General features: G+C 55.4%; 1 protein-coding gene across 2 annotated transcripts; it reads left to right on the top strand.

Annotated features, from left to right (window-relative positions):
- The first annotated feature begins 341 nt into the window (after positions 1-341).
- Positions 342-11,291, top strand: DNAJB5 (DnaJ heat shock protein family (Hsp40) member B5). Of its 2 annotated transcripts, none has more exons than XM_058172663.1 (4): positions 342-469; positions 2,434-2,678; positions 5,439-6,040; positions 9,495-11,291. In XM_058172663.1, the coding sequence occupies exons 2-4, from the start codon at positions 2,468-2,470 to the stop codon at positions 9,726-9,728; spliced, it is 1,047 nt and encodes a 348-aa protein (XP_058028646.1). In that variant the 5' UTR covers positions 342-469; positions 2,434-2,467; the 3' UTR covers positions 9,729-11,291. The 2 variants fall into 2 exon arrangements, with proteins under 2 accessions (XP_058028646.1, XP_058028645.1); XM_058172662.1 differs by lacking the exon at positions 342-469 and adding an exon at positions 571-692.
- Positions 11,292-15,262: the final 3,971 nt, after the last annotated feature.

Below are 15,262 nucleotides of genomic sequence, written 5' to 3'. Positions count from 1 at the left end.
AAGCTCCGCCCACCGAGCAGGAGTCGCCCCCCCGACCGCCTTTGTGACGTCACGGGGCTTCCAGAAGGCTCCCGCGGGCTTTCCTTCGGAAGTCAAAGCGGAGCGCCGGCAGCCAATGGGAAGGCGCGCGCGGGGCCGGGGGCGGGGAGGGAAGGGCCGCGCGGCTCGCCCCCGTCTCCTAGAAACCAATGTCTGCGGAGAATGGGCGGGACCGTCGGCGGCGAGGCCAATGGGGACCGAGGAGCGCGGCCCTTCTCAGGAGGCGGGCGGGAGGGCGTGGCCCGCTCGGCCTTCCTCGCTTCTCCAAAGGGAATGGACCCCGGATCGAGACGGGCGGCGGCCGAAGCCAATAGCGCGCTGGGGGCGGTGCGGGGCGCGCCGTTGCTAGGCGAGGGCGGGCTCCCGGTCCGCTAGTTGCCCCGGCTCGGCCGAGCGGGTGGCGGCGGCGGAGGAAGGCCAGGCGCGGGCGGTGAGTGGCGGCGGGAGGGGGGGGTCGGGCTGGGCTGGTCCGGCGCCGCCTTCGCCTCGGCAGGTGCCGTCGGGGGGGGGGGGAGGTGGGGAGGGAGGGAGGGAGGGGCGGCTCTGGTGCTGCGGCGGGGGCGGCGGACGCGCTTCTCGGCATTCCTCGCCTGCCGCGCTCGCCGCCGCTCCGCCATGCCCGCCGTCCTGCTCTTCTGGAGCCGCCTGGAGAGGTAGGGCACCGGCAGCCGGCTCGCCCCCCCCCCCGCAGCCTCCCTGCCCGGACCGCTGACCTCGCGGGACCCCCGCGGCTGGAGGACACGGGGCGGCGGCCGCCCTCCTTCCCGAGGGGCTGAGCGGGGTCTCCGGCGGGGCTTCCCCGGCCGGCAGCGGGGCAGGCGAGGGGTCCGGGCTGAGCCTTCCCGGCGCCCGCGCTCCCGGGGCTTCCGGCGGGGCGGGGGGGGGGCTGTCGGGGCCGTCCGGGCGGCGCGTGGGGGCCGAGCCCATCCGGGGCGGGGGGCGCCGGGGGAGGTCAGGCAGCCCCCAGGCGGGAGGGGAGCTGCGGGGCTGAGTCGGGGGCCTCCTGGGGGGGAGGGCGGGAGGGAGGGAGGGTCGCCTTTTCCCCCCGCGCCCAGCGGTGCCAGTCAGGTCGCCCCCGGTCCTTGTTGGTGCCCATTCCGGAGCTGAGCCCTCCCCTCCCTCCCCTGTGTGTGTGTGTGTGTGTCTCTCTCTCTGTGTGTATTGGGACCCTTGGCTGCTGCCCACCTGCCAGGGAGGATATTTGCGGCTCCTGAGCTCATCCATTAACTTTGGGAATTCTCGCTTTCTGTGTCAGCAGCGCTGCTGGCGTCACTCGCCGCCTCCCCCGGGCAGCCGCGGCGCATGGAGAGGGGCAGGCACCCCCTTCCCCCCCCCCGCAGGCTGGCCCGGAATCTGGGCTGGGTGGGGAGCAGCCGGGAGCCTCTGGGCCACGAGTGGGGGCCGTGGTGGGTGCTTGGTGGGAGTGGGAGCTCCCCAGAGAATGGCTTGGCGACCTGTGTCCTCAACTCTCCCCTCTCAACTCTGGATGGCAGCACCCATCATCCCCAGTCTAAGCTGCAGTGCGAGAGAGTGGGGCATCATTTTATCGAGGGTGGGGATGATGGGTCCAAAGGTGACAAAGGATGGGAAGATGTGCTGTGGACTAGCAGACAGGTCGGTTTTCCTGTCCCTCCAAATTTCTGAAATCCAACAAAATGGTAAATTCTACACTGGGAGCTTTTTTGGTGCCTCTTTCCAGCCTTTGGTGCCCCGATGAGAGAAGATGGGGAAATTCAGTGGCACGCTGGAGCTGGCGGGGGGGGGGGGTGTGGGGAGAGAGGGGAGGTGCAGCTCTGTTTGGCTTGACTCTCTCCAGAGGTGGGCTGGGGGTCTCTGCAGCGTTACCAAAGGAGCCTCAGCCCCAAGCGGCCTCAGCTGGCCAGGCCAGAGATGGTCAGAACTTGGCTGGCCCTCGGCAGGCAGCACCTCCCTGGCCCTGGGATGCCAGCTGCTGCAAGTCCCAGCCACTGTGCCCTCGGGCAGTCCTTCCCTGCGGTGGCGGGCTCTCATTTGGGAGTTCTTTAAAAATAGCCTGCCACCATCGCAAGATGTCTCAGTCTACCAGCTCCATCCTCTGCCGTCTCTGCCGGTACATGCTGGGAACGTGTCCCTGCATGAACTCCGGGCTGAGCGCCGGCTCGCTCGAGGAAGGGTTCTTGTAAGGCAATCTGCTGGCGGCTCGGCTCGGCTCAGCTCGGAGGCTTCCCATGCTGCCGGCGGTGGAAGTGGCGATGGCCAGCAGAGGCTCCGAGGGTCCCGTCTGCTTTTCCTGCCCGCCTCTTTGTGGGCAGGAGCAGGCTGTCCGGGCAGGGCTCACGTGGTGCCCTTCAGATACCGGTGCCGCCCCTTCCCGGCTCTTGACCGATGATCTGGGTCTTTCCCTCCCTGGTCCAGGAACAAGGAGTCCACGGCTGGCCCCGTCTCGGCCATGGGGAAGGACTACTACAAGGCCCTGGGCATCCAGTCAGGGGCCAACGAGGATGAGATCAAGAAGGCCTACCGCAAAATGGCCCTGAAGTACCACCCGGACAAGAACAAGGACCCTCACGCAGAGGACAAGTTCAAGGAAATCGCCGAGGCCTACGACGTGCTGAGCGACCCTAAGAAGCGGGCCGTTTACGACCAGTATGGAGAGGAGGGTAAGCGGGACTCCAGTTGCAGAACCAAGGATTCTTTGGTCCCCCAAACCTCTCCCTGGCCAAGGGCCCCAAGACAGCCCCCACATCCAATTCACTGTCTGTCAGGAAAAGGGGAGGGGGAGGGGCCCTTGAAGGCGGGGGGGGCAGATACAGACCCCTTTTTGCCTGGGGTCCCTGGAAGGGATTGGCGTGGGGAGCCAGGGCCTTCTGCCTGGGGTCTTTGCAGGATGGGCCTAAGGGAGGGTGGCTTCTGCTTCCTTTTCAGTCCATGCTGCTGCTGTGTGTGTGTGTGTTTGTGTTTGGACCTGAAGAGCCTTTCCCAATTTTAGTAATCCTTTCATAAGCTATCCTGGGCCGTTTGGCAGCAAGGGAGCGTGGCAACTTTTGGCAGGCTGTTTTGTTGTCGTTACCCAGGAGCTGGGAATAACTTAAGAGCCCAGCAAAAAGTCATAAATTAAATTAAAAAATGGGGGACTCGGTGGCCAGAATAGATCTGGACTTCTTCATTTGCTGAAGGGGAAAACTGGGATAAAGAATTTGGGTACAGTTGCCTGCCCTGGAAACTTCCTTCCTTGCAAATAATCAAAGACCCCTCTTTGAGTCAAGTTGCAAATACCTGCTGTTTGCATTTTGCAGCCACGGTGCAAGTTTTAAAGAACAGGGACGGGAGCAGGGGGCGTCTTTGGGGGCGGGCAGCAGCCAGCGTCTCTGGGGGAGCAAGAGGGGGCACCGAAGCTGCTGTAGGACCCTTCCCTCCAGTGCCTTGTCTCCCTTTTCTGCTCCTGGCCTTTTGGGGAGCAGGAAGCTCTTAGGGTTGGAGGGCTCCTGGGGAGGGCAAGCAGAGCTGGCTTATTCCTTGGAGAAGTTTGGGGGGGGGGGCTCCAGCTTCCATCAGGGTCTAAAAATAAAAGGCCTTTGCTCTCATCTGTGAGTGGGCTTTCTAATTATGTCGGAGCAGTGACTGACAAGGCCTGATTGCTCCTGTCGCTGGTCCTGGGAGGTCTACGAAGAATTGGGGGGGGGAGAATCTATTCACATGTTTCTCCCTCGGAAGAATTAAGTCAGCAAGAAGTGAGAGTTTAATGAAGAATATGCAGCCCCCTCCCAATTTAGCCTGTTAATCAGAGGGGGGGGGGAGACAGGAAACATTTTGGCCACAGTGGGAACCTTATATTATGAGTGGCAGCCCCTCCCCTCCCTTTACCCCTCCCCCCTTTTTAGCTGAGGGCTCTCTGGACAGGGGCTGCTGTTGCTGCTCCACTGTTATTGAAAGCCGACAGCTGTGGGGCAGCTGCTCCCCCAGCCCCCCATCTCCCTCCTGGCCTTCTGCCCCCTGCTTGCCCTGAGACTCTGTGGGCTCTGCTAGGGACGCCCCCTTTTAAATAGGCAGCTGGGCTGGGCTGGGCTGGGAATAAGAACAGAGAAACAACAGAGGAGTGAGGAGAAAGTGACAGTGAGGACAATTAACCCGTGGAACTGCTTGTCACCAGAAGTTGTGGGTTCTCCATCACTGGAGGTTTTTAAGAAGAGACTGGACAGCCACTTGTCTCAAGTGATACAGGGTCTCCTGCTTGAGCAAAGGGATGGACTAGAAGACCCCCAAGGTCCGTTGAGGGGGACCAAAAACTCAGTTCTGATTTTGATTCCCCCTCAGGGCTGGGTTTTCTGCTGCCGCTGCTTTCCTTCAACTCTGCTTTTGGGGTTATCTCAGAGTCCTTTTCATGGATGATTTGGATAGGGCGCCTTTGAGAGGCGAGAGCCCCCCTCGATGCAGGAAGAACAAAACCTTTGGGTCAATGCTCCAGGGTTGCTTTCTGGATACCTGCCAAAAGGACAGTCAGTGTCTTCAGGTCTTTGCCACTAATTGAAAGACAAACAGGAATGCGCTAAAAATTCAGAACTTCAGATGGAGCGATTCCCTCCTTGCATCCGGGCAAATGTAGAAGGAGGAGACTTTGCTTCCTTCGTTCTTTGGGAATTGAGCAGAGATTGTCCTGCAGGGCCTCTCATCCTGGCTTCAGGGGAGGGGGTCTTCAGGGGTGGAGCTTCCTCTTCAGTTAACCTGGGCTTGGTCCTTGCAGAAGGTTTCCTTAGAGTCTGACTGGCTTTGAGCCTCATCATCCGCCTCCCCTGTCCGAAATGGCCGTAGGGTGGAGTGCTCCATAGTGTTCAATCTTGGCCCTTGTGTTACAAAACTAATGGGAGAGATCAGCCAAATGATGTACAAACAAATAATCAGAATAGAGATGGAAAGGACCTTGGAGGTCTCCTGGTCCAACTCCTTCTTCAAACAGGAGACCCTATTCTATCTGAGACAAATGGCTGTCCAATCTCTTCTTAAAATCCTCCAGTGTTGGAATACTCACAACTTCCTGTGGCAAGTTGTTCCTCTGGTTAATTGTTCTAAGTGTCAGGAAATTCCTCCGTAATTCCAGGTTGCTTCTTTCCTTGATTAGTTGCCTCCATTGTTTCTTGTCCTGCCTTCAGGGGCTTTGGAGAATAGGTTGACCTCCTCCCCCTCTCTGTGACAGCCCCTCAAATATTGGAACATACCTAACATTTCACCGCTCGTCCTTCTTCCTTGGTCTGAAATGGTTCAGGGTCCTCTGCTGGAAACCTTCCAGCCTTTTTGTTAGATGTGCAATCATTCCAAGAGTTTGTGCAATCCTCGTTTTCCTGCTTGTGGAACTTGGTTCTCGAGGGCCAAAGCAGGTTCTGCGTCGCCTCCCCTGATGGTTCTTCCCTTTGGTTCTCTTTCAGGACTCAAAACGGGTGGTGGTCCCTCTGGCCCTTCTGGCAGCACCTTCCACTACACCTTCCATGGAGACCCTCACGCCACATTTGCCTCCTTCTTTGGGGGCTCCAACCCCTTTGACATCTTCTTCAGCAGTAGCCGATCCAGGGTCTTCAACGGCTTCGACCACGAGGACATGGACGTTGATGACGATAGTGACGATCCGTTCAGCGCTTTCAGCCGGTTCGGTTTCAATGGCCTGAATGGGGTCCATCGGCGGCACCCGGAGCCCATCCACATGCGCCGGAAGGTGCAGGATCCGCCCGTGGTCCACGAGCTCAAGGTTTCTCTGGAGGAAATCTACCATGGGGCTACGAAGCGGATGAAGATCACGCGCCGGCGGCTGAACCCGGACGGGCGAACGATGCGGACAGAGGACAAGATCCTGAACATCATCATCAAGCGAGGGTGGAAGGAAGGCACCAAGATCACCTTTCCGAAGGAAGGAGACGCCACCCCCGACAACATCCCGGCCGACATCGTCTTTGTCCTGAAGGACAAGCCACACGGCCACTTCCGTCGCGACGGGACAAACATCATCTACACGGCCATGATCAGTCTTAAAGAGGTGGGTCCTTGGTTCGAGGCCAGGGGTAGGTGGGAGGGAATGCCTCTCTCGGACACAGGGCGCTGAGGCCAGGTAGCGAGGCAGACAGGCAGTTAGGAAGTTTGATTTGGAAATAAATAAGTTGATGGAACTCATTGAGGATTGATGTTGGGGACAACCGGTTGTCTCTCTGTTGGCTTTCAGTTTCTTCATACGTCTCCTACGTCATATAGGAGGAAGAGCAGACCAAAGGGCACGAGAGTTGGGCTACCCAGCAGTTTGTCTCCTACACAGGTGTGAGGGACTAGTGACCCTCCGGGCCAGAGATCTGAAGGGTCCAGAAGCGAGGAACAAAAGCCAAAAACCAGCATGCTGAGTGTTTATGGAGATTCTCAGTCCTCCAGGTCAGGCTTGTTCCAAAAGTGCTTTTTGGAACTTTCTGGGTTTCTTTTGAAGACTTTTCTGTGAAGCTTCTTGGCTGAGAAGCGAAACGTCTTCAAAGAAAAACCAGACAGTCCCGTTGCCTCTTGAAAAAGCACCTTTGGGACCAGCATGTTGAGGTCCTCTCAGGCAAGCTGGGAGACCCCAGTCAGCAGCCTTCTCCAGTGTGGCCAGGTAGAGCTCCGAGCAAGATCTTCAAGCAAGATCTATCTCGGCCACATTGGAGAAGGTTGCTGGCTATCCCCAGTGTTCTAGAAGAAGCCGGCCTGCCTTGATCTCCCCTGCCCTGGTGGCTTCAGCCAGGGGTCTCCCGTCGAGGGCTGGCTGTTTAAAGACGCTTCAGGATGTAAGGAGGGGGGACCGATGGGGCTCCCCCAAAGCAGCCCTCGTGTGAAGAAGAAGTAATCCCTCCCCCGGAGGAACCGTGGCCAAGGGTGTGCAAGCTGGCCTAACCATCAGGCTGTTCCCTTTCCCACCCTTTGCTGGGCGTTCAGTGGCTGCTCCTAAAAAGATTTGCCAACTGTGAATTTTTCAGCTTGCGTGTGAGAGACGCTTCTGTTCCTGCCACCTGGGCACCCGTGGCTCAGTGGGGATCAGCCCCCCACCCCCCCACCCCCAAGCTCTGCTTCTAGGGAATGGAGGCAGTGTTTGCATTTTTAGGAGAGGGTGTACGTACGATGGGCCTCTGGTGCCCATGGAGCCCCTTCAATTAATCATGAGGGTGGAGTATAGTAGTCCTCGACTTATAACCACAGTAGAGCCCCACATTTATGTTGCTAAGTGAAACAATTGCAAACTGAGCTTTCTCCTATTTTACGACTTTTCTTGCCACAGTTGTTAAGTGAATCTGGTTTCCCCGTTGCCTTTGGTTATGAGGAGGTCACAAAATGGGATCATTGCGACCCGTCATAAATATGAGTCAGTTGCCCAGCATCTGAATTTTGATCATATGATCGTGGGGACACTGCAACGGTCGTAAGTGTGAAAAACGGTCACAAGTTGCTTTTTTCAGTGCCGTTATAACTTTGAACCGTCACTGAATGAATAGTTGTAAGTCAAGGACTACCTCGCCCAAGCTGGGGACCCTCCCTCAGCCTCTGGATTCTTCTCAGAGTTCTCTGCTGTTGCCCTTGGGGGGTCCCAGCCGTGTCCGAAGACAGAGACCCTCTTCTCCTGAACTGCTCTCCACTCCCACAAACTCCTCACATGCTCAGAGGTTCCCCATCGGCTTCTGACTAGGGAAGGGAAGCCGACAGGTGGGAGTTGCAGACGAGTAAATCTGGAGAAAGAGGCTCCTCTGGAGCAGCTTCTGTGCTATCAGTTCTTGCCGCTTGGCTGCCCGACCCGTTTCTCCTGCCGAGGGGAGGGAGGGGGAGGCCGGCTGCCGCCTCTGAGCCATTCCAGCTCTCTGCACAACGGCGTTTGTCCAGGTGGCCACGAGGGAGAATGTCCCGCCTGAGTGGGTAGACCTGGCCGGACAAGAAACAGGACTCTCCCAGCTGGGAGGGAAGAGATTTCCTACCTAATCCTGAGGAGGCTGAGGTCGGAATTGCCGTGTGTGGCTGAAGGGAGGCAGGCAGGAAGGATCGAAGGTGGTGGTGGGAGGCAGCGAGGAGACCGAGGTCTTCCTTGGTAGCAGGGTGACCCTCAGGACGCTTTGCCTGTTCAGAAATGAGATGTCAGGTCCCAAAACCCAAGAAAGATACATTGGGAACCTCTAAGCAGTTTCCCTGATCTTTCTCACCTGCGGACAGAATCTTGCCAAACCGAAACAGACTCTTTGTGCCACAAAACAGGCACTCTGGGAACTCTTAGGGAGGAGCTGTCTTCACGCTCTTTCTCTCACATAAATTTATCCATCTCCGTCAGAATCCAAAAACTAAAAAAGACACATTGTGAGTCTTCCAAGCAGATTTTTTTTTTTATTGTTCCTCACTCATAGATGGAATCTTTCCAAACGAAAGCATGCTAACACTCCCATAAGGCATATATTTTGGGAACAGTTAAGGAGGAGCCTTCTTCACTCTCTTTCTCTCACACAAAGTATCTGAACCGCTTTGTCTCTTCCTCCTCCGGAATGCACTTCCTCCCTCTTCGGAATCCAGACCACATTCCATCACAGGGGAGCCGTGGAGGCCAGGGAGTCAAAATGGGGGCAGTGGTGGAGTCTGTTTCGGATCAGCTGATTAATCTTGCTGAGGACCTCAAGATGGTCCAGGAGGTGGTTGAGGCGGGTCTCCCACGTTTGTTGGGTGTGAGTCTCTTCCCAGGGGTTTTTGGGATGAGCTGGGCTCCGACCCTGATCTTGCAGGACTGCCCTTCCTTCCTTCCTTCCTTCCTTCCTTCCTTCCTTCCTTCCTTCCTTCCTTCCTTCCTTCCTTCCTTCCTTCCTTCCTTCCTTCCTTCCCAACCTGGGTCACAGCAGTGCTCGCTTTTTGGCAGCTGATGGGGTCAGCTGTGGGCAAAAAATAACCCAGTTCTTGCTGGGCCCTCCTGGGCCTTGTGGAAGTTGGCAGGAGCAGCAGCACTCCAAAGTTTCCACTTCTGGAAGTCAGCCCAGGCAGGAGAAGGGAGAAGGCCTCAGAGGGGCTCCGGCACTGCCAGCCTCAGAGGCTACAGGCTGCCCACCGCTTGCCCGGACAGACTGTGGAGCCCTCAGAAGGCTGGTCCCCTAGTTCTGCCTACTTTCCCTCCCCCCCCAAGGCCTGGGACTATAGGAGGCCATCAAGACTCATCCTCATATGGTCTTGGAAGGGCTTGAGGGTGGTGCCCCCAGGAGGCCCTGCTCTGGGTTCCCTGCTGGTCTGCTCCCTGCTGGCATGGCATAACGCAGGGGTGAGCAATGAGAGCAACTTTAGGACCCCTGGACTTCAACACCCAGAAGTTGCCATCAGGAATTCTGGGAGTTGAGGTCCACCAGTCCTAACGTTGCCATCGTTGCCCACCCCTGGCGTAGTGGCATTTATGACCTCGAGTGACCGCTCTGGCTGTTCCTGCGGCCGTCTCACCCTGCTTCTCTCCTCCTCTCTTGCAGGCCCTGTGCGGCTGCACCGTCAACATCCCCACGGTGGACGGGCGCGTGATCCCCCTGCCCTGCAGCGACATCATCAAGCCGGGCACCGTGAAGCGGCTGCGAGGGGAGGGGCTGCCTTTCCCCAAGGTGCCCTCCCAGCGCGGAGACTTGATTGTGGAGTTCAAAGTCCGCTTCCCTGACAGAATAGCCCCCCAGACCCGCCAGATCCTCAAGCAACACCTGCCCTGCTCCTAGAGCTGCCAGGCCGGGCCTTGCCTGCCCACCTCACGCTCTCTCTGCCAGCTGGCTTGCTCTCCGAGCGGCAGCCATACTTCCTGCTGTGCCACGTTGCACCTGGCCTGGGCGTTGCCCTGGGACCCTCCTGTCTCTTGCTGCAAGCCACCTCCTCCTCCTCCTCCTGCAAGGGACCCTCTCTGGCCTGCCCTGCCCTGCCCCCCCACCCTCCTCTGGCAGCTTGGCTCCCTTCGAGAGGTCCCCGTCTTTGGATCTGGTGTCCCTGCTTTGCGTGAGTCTCAGGGGTCCGCTCCCAGGGGACTTTTCTTCTCCTAGAGCTGGGGAGGGTCTCCCCAAATTTTGCCAAGGACACCAGAGCCCTGTAAATAGAACCCGCTCCCCCGTCTCTGTCCCCTGCCTGCTCTTTCCAGATTGCCCCTCCCTAGAACAGCCGGTGGGGGTCGCAAAGCCAACCTCGTTCTACACAGCAGGAGCTGGACCCCCCTCCTGTTTTGGCCCTGAGAAGGCCCCGTCTGCGCACCTTCGGTTTCTGCACACACAGACCCTGTGATGTTGGCTCGACAAACCTTCTCCAGCAAGCTTTGGGGTCACAACAAGGACCTGCCATTCAAGGGTGCTTTGGACTTTGTATTCAAATAGAACCTTCATGAGGACTAACCTCTTCTTGGCTGTGTTGGCTTTTCATCTGAATTCTGGGAAAGGGAGTGGTCTGGGATGGCTCCCTGGGGAAGGGGAAAGGGAAGGCGGGCTGCACTGAGCACTGCTGGAGGCTGGGAGGAGCTCTTGGTATCGTCTGATGTTGATGGGGGGAGGGGTGTGTGTTTCTTGGGAGGTGGGCGAAGGGGGGGAATCTGTTTGGGCACCACGGGGTCTCGAGGCTGCCTTTTGTCGCTTTTCAGAGGGAGAATTTTCAAGAAACGTTTCTTAGTCCTTGACAGTTATGTTGTGTTTTGGGCCAGCGCTGGCAGGGAGGCTGGGTCTGGGGGTGGGTGGGTTTCGGGGGGGGGGGGAGATAAGGGCCCAAGGGGCTTTGCAAGAGAGCATCTTATCATCTCTCCCCTCCCTTCCCAAGTTAAAATCTTGGGTCAAGACTCTTTTGGGGGGACTTCCCACCCATCCTTTTTATTCTGAATTTTCTATTGACTGAAAATTGGAGGTGCTTCCTTGGGGGTCCCCTCAGTCCGTCCCTGCCAAGGTGCCCACCGGGCTAACCCTCCTTTGGGCTGGGTGGGGGAGCCAAGCGGGCACCCACAGCCACTTCCTGTATAGCTGTACAGAACCGAGATTTGGGAAGGGGGGGGCACTGCGGTGATGCCTGGATGTTTTAGGCCCTCCCTCTTTTTCTTTTGGCACCTTCCGGGGTGTGTGTGTGTGTGTGTGTTTCCCCAGTACGTGGGCTGCTGACCCAGCGGGCCAAGACGAAGGAGGGTGGAGAGGGGCATGCCGTGCTGGGGTTCCTCCATTTCAGGGAGACCCCAGGTGGTTTTATAGCGTTTTTTTGGAATTTCTCCTTTTGTAATGTCCTGTATTAATATTTAAAAAAATTAAAGTATTTTAAAAATAGGGGGTTGTGTCGTCTGTTAAACTCCAGGATGGCCCCCCCCACCGAGTCTTGCAAGAAAGAAAGTGGCAAGAAAGCTCTTATCAAGGGGCAAAATTTTGCTTGGCCACAGAAATTTTCAATTAAATTATGGTCGTAAGTTGAGGATTCCCTCTACCGAGTGTCCTTAGAGCTGTCATCTCTCCTGTGTGGTCCCCCTGGGAGAGAGATGTGAGAATCCCCTCCGGGCTGCCGTTTGGATTGCAGACCCTCCCACTCGGCCCCCTTAAAGCATTTCTCAGCAACAGAAGGGGCCAACGCGCCACGGGACAATGCAAAAAATACAAAAGTTACATGAATTTCAGCAGCCCCAGCCAGGGCCAACGATCGTAAAACAAGTAAGTCAATCCAGAAATACAAGCGTCACAACAATTTTGACGAAAGACGGGCCAGCAAGAATAAAAGCAACCGGGTGAAATGATTCACAGAGCGTTGAATTGTCCCTTGGCGAGTCGGTCACGTCGACCTGTCCTAGACCCCCTCAGGACGACGCTGCCAACATTGGGAGATGCCGATGGGCCTGGGTGGGCCTTGGAAGCCATGAGTCCCCTTCTCGCCTTCCCTTCCCAACGGATCCCTTCTGGCAGCCCATCCCACCAGCTGCCTCGGCTCTCCACTGGGCTCAGAAACATTTCTCACGGATGATGCCTGGAGAGGAGGAAAAAAATCTCTCCAGATCAGTACCGCTATAATATTATTCCCCCTCCCCGCAGGCCTGGCCAAAGCCTCCCACTCAGTCTTCTCCTTATAGGGCAACTTCTCTGCCCGGGATGCTTTCCTGTGCAGAGTCCCCCCTCCCCCCCCAGGACAACATCCAGAGCCAAAGGGGCTTGTCGGTCCTGCGTTGTCCCAGAGAAAAGTGGTACGGTCAATGGGCTCCACCCCCCCCCCCACCAGGGTCCGTTCTTGGCCCAGGTGATTTGTCCTCTTTTGGCCTGACTCAGAGGGCAGAACAGGGAAGGGAAAATGTCACTGAGGAGGCAAACCCTGATTCAAGATGATCTCAGAGGGTGGCATCAGTGAGCCAAATCCAGTAGAATGATTTTAAGAGCTCCTGCGGAGGACAAATCGGAGGCAGGAGTGGGAAGGCAGCTGGGGGGGGCACTATGGGGAGGATGACTAGCAGACCCCCAGCTGGGGATGAGCAAGCAGGGTGATGCGGCAGCTAAAAGGCCAACAGAAATACCATATCCAGCTGTGGGAGATTTGACTTCCATAATTCTGCTGGTTAGACCTTGGTGAATATCCTGTGTCCGGTTCTAGCTAAAGCCAGCCTTAATAATGTAGAGTAGAGTAGAGTAGAGTAGAGTGGAGTAGAGTAAGTAGAGTAGAGTAGAGTAGAGGAGGAGGGGAAGGGGAAGGGAGGGGGGAAGAGAAGAGAAGATGGGTAGGGTAGAGTAGAGTGGAATACAGTAGCATAGAAGAAAAGAAACAGAAGATTAAAAAGAGTAGAAACTGAAAAGAGTACAGAGGTCTGGCAAGCCTGTCAGCTGAGCCCTCTTGGCTTGACAAAGGGAGGACAGATGTTGACAAGCGTCTACATGGCTGCCTTCTGATGTTGAAGGAGCAAAGGCAGGATAAGCAGAAGGGCCTGAAGTTCAACCACAGAGGTCTAGATTGAAGGGAAGTGTCCCTGATGGCCAGCATCAGTGGAACAGTCTGCCTGGGGTTGTCTCCCACCCTTGGGGGGTTTCAGAGGGCCAGATGGCCGTCAGTCCTACATGGGCTACGGCATTGTTGGGCTAGGCTTAGAAATCCCTTTGATGTCATATCATGAGCATTTCGTGAATCTTGTTAGAGAACCAGCATTCATGGAGGAACAACCCTTGTCTTGCAGGCCCCACCCTGGATTGAGAAGCTCAGCCAGAAGGACCTCGTGGTCCATCCTTGTGGTTGTGCCTGCTGGAAGGACCTTAGAAACCCTTCTTCGGGCTGAAGGTAGTTATGAAAGTATGAGGATTTCCTCAAGATAGGGACCTGGGCATCTCTGTTGATCAGAACCATCATTAAAAAGGCACAAGAAAGGATGTTTTTCCTGCTTCTACTGAGAGAGCTCAGACCCCCCCCAAGGAGCTGCTGATCCAGTTCTACAGAGGAATTATTGAGTCTGTCATCTGCACCTCTTTAACTGACTGGTTTGGCACAGCAACCCAACAAGACAGACACAGACTCCAACAGATAGATAGAACTGCAGAAAAAACAACCCCAACCTTCCATGGAGAAAGAGGCTGAGAAAATATCCGCAGACCCCTCACATCCTGGACATCAACGGTTTCAACTCCTCCCCTCGGGATGCAGCTATAGGGCACTGCATGCCAAAACAATTAGACACAAAGATAGTTTTTCCCCCTCATGTCATTACTCGGCTGAACACCTAATTCTCACAACACTGTCTTAGGTCTAAGGATATTTACTCATGTTGTACGGCTGAATTGCTATTATCCTTCTCATCTTTTCTACTACCTTCTCTTACTGATATCATTATTATACTATTAGTACTCTGTTTAAAAATGCATCTCAAAGAGCAACAAAAGATAATTAAGGGACTGGAGGGTAAAACATATGAAGAACAGTTGCAGGAGTTGGGTATGTCTAGTTTAATAAAAGAAGGACTAGGGGTGACATGACAGCACTCTTCCAATGTTTGAGGGGCTGCCACAAAGAAGGGGGGGGTGTCAACCTATTCTCCAAAGGACCTGAATGCAGGACAAGAAGCAATGGGTGGAAACTAATCAAGGAGAAAAGCAACCTAGGAGAAACTTCCTCACATTGAGAACAATTAATCAGTGGAACGGCTTCCCTTCAGAAGTTGTAGGTCAGGAGTGTCAAAGTGGCAGCCCGCTGACCGGATGAGTCACATGCAGGCCACGTCCTCCCCAGCTCCACAAAGAGAAAAAAAGTCACAAAATGTCACATGACAGCAACATGACACCCCAAGTTTGACACCCGTGTTGTAGGTGCTCCGTCACTGGAGGTTTTAAAGAAGAGATGGGACAGCCATTTGTGCTATATTATTTGCTATATTATTTATTATTTATTATTATTATTATTATTATTTAGATTTTTATACCGCCCTTCTCCCGAAGGACTCAGGGCGGTGTACAGCCAGAATAAAACAGTACAATATACAGATTAAGACAAGAGTTAAAATAACATATTCAATAAATGGCTGAAAATTTAAAACCGTCAAATTTGACCCATAAAATTCATAAAAATACCCCAATTAAAAATTATTAAAATTCAAAAAGTTTAAAAATTAAGCCAGTCCCGCTTGGATAAACAAGTGCGTTTTCAATTCACGGCGAAAGGTCCGAAGGTCAGGTAGTTGACTCAAACCAGGGGGAAGTTCGTTCCAGAGGGTAGGTGCTCCAACAGAGAAGGCCCTTCCCCTGGGGGCCGCCAGCCGACATTGCTTGGGGACGGCACCCTGAGAAGACCCTCTCTGTGTGAGCGCACGGGTTGGTGGGAGGCATAAGGTAACAGCAGGCGGTCCCATAAGTACCCGGGCCCTAAGCCATGGAGCGCTTTAAAGGTGGTAACCAAAACCTTGAAGCGCACCCGAAAGACCACAGGTAGCCAGTGCAGACTGCACAGGAGTGGTGTTACCCGGGAGCAACGTGTGGCTCCCTCAATCACCCGTGCAGCTGCATTCTGGACTAACTGAAGCCTCCGAGTGCACTTCAGGGGTAGCCTCATGTAGAGAGCATTGCAATAATCCAGACGAGAAGTGACAAGAGCGTGAGTGACTGTGCATAAGGCATCCCGGTCAAGAAAGGGGCGCAACTGGCGAACCAGGTGAACCTGGTAAAAAGCTCTCCTGGAGACGGCCAGGAGACGGCTATAGTGTCTCTTGCCTTTAGCAAGAGTTGGACTAGAAGACCTCCAAGGTACCTTCCAACTCTTTTATTCTGTTATCTGTTACGGGAGAGAAATT

Source organism: Ahaetulla prasina, chromosome 2 (genome assembly GCF_028640845.1).
Source record: "Ahaetulla prasina isolate Xishuangbanna chromosome 2, ASM2864084v1, whole genome shotgun sequence".
Taxonomy (NCBI): Eukaryota; Metazoa; Chordata; class Lepidosauria; order Squamata; family Colubridae; genus Ahaetulla; species Ahaetulla prasina.
Note: the sequence above shows the minus strand (reverse complement) of the source record. Positions and strands in the feature narration are given on the sequence as shown.

What these genes read in the sequence shown, in the direction of transcription:
- DNAJB5 (XM_058172662.1), top strand. Translation starts at nt 655, where the DNA reads ATGCCCGCCGTCCTGCTCTTCTGGAGCCGCCTGGAGAG. An exon ending in TTCTGGAGCCGCCTGGAGAG is followed by an intron (nt 693 to 2,433) that starts GTAGGGCACCGG and finishes TCCCTGGTCCAG; the next exon opens with GAACAAGGAGTCCACGGCTG. An exon ending in CGACCAGTATGGAGAGGAGG is followed by an intron (nt 2,679 to 5,438) that starts GTAAGCGGGACT and finishes GTTCTCTTTCAG; the next exon opens with GACTCAAAACGGGTGGTGGT.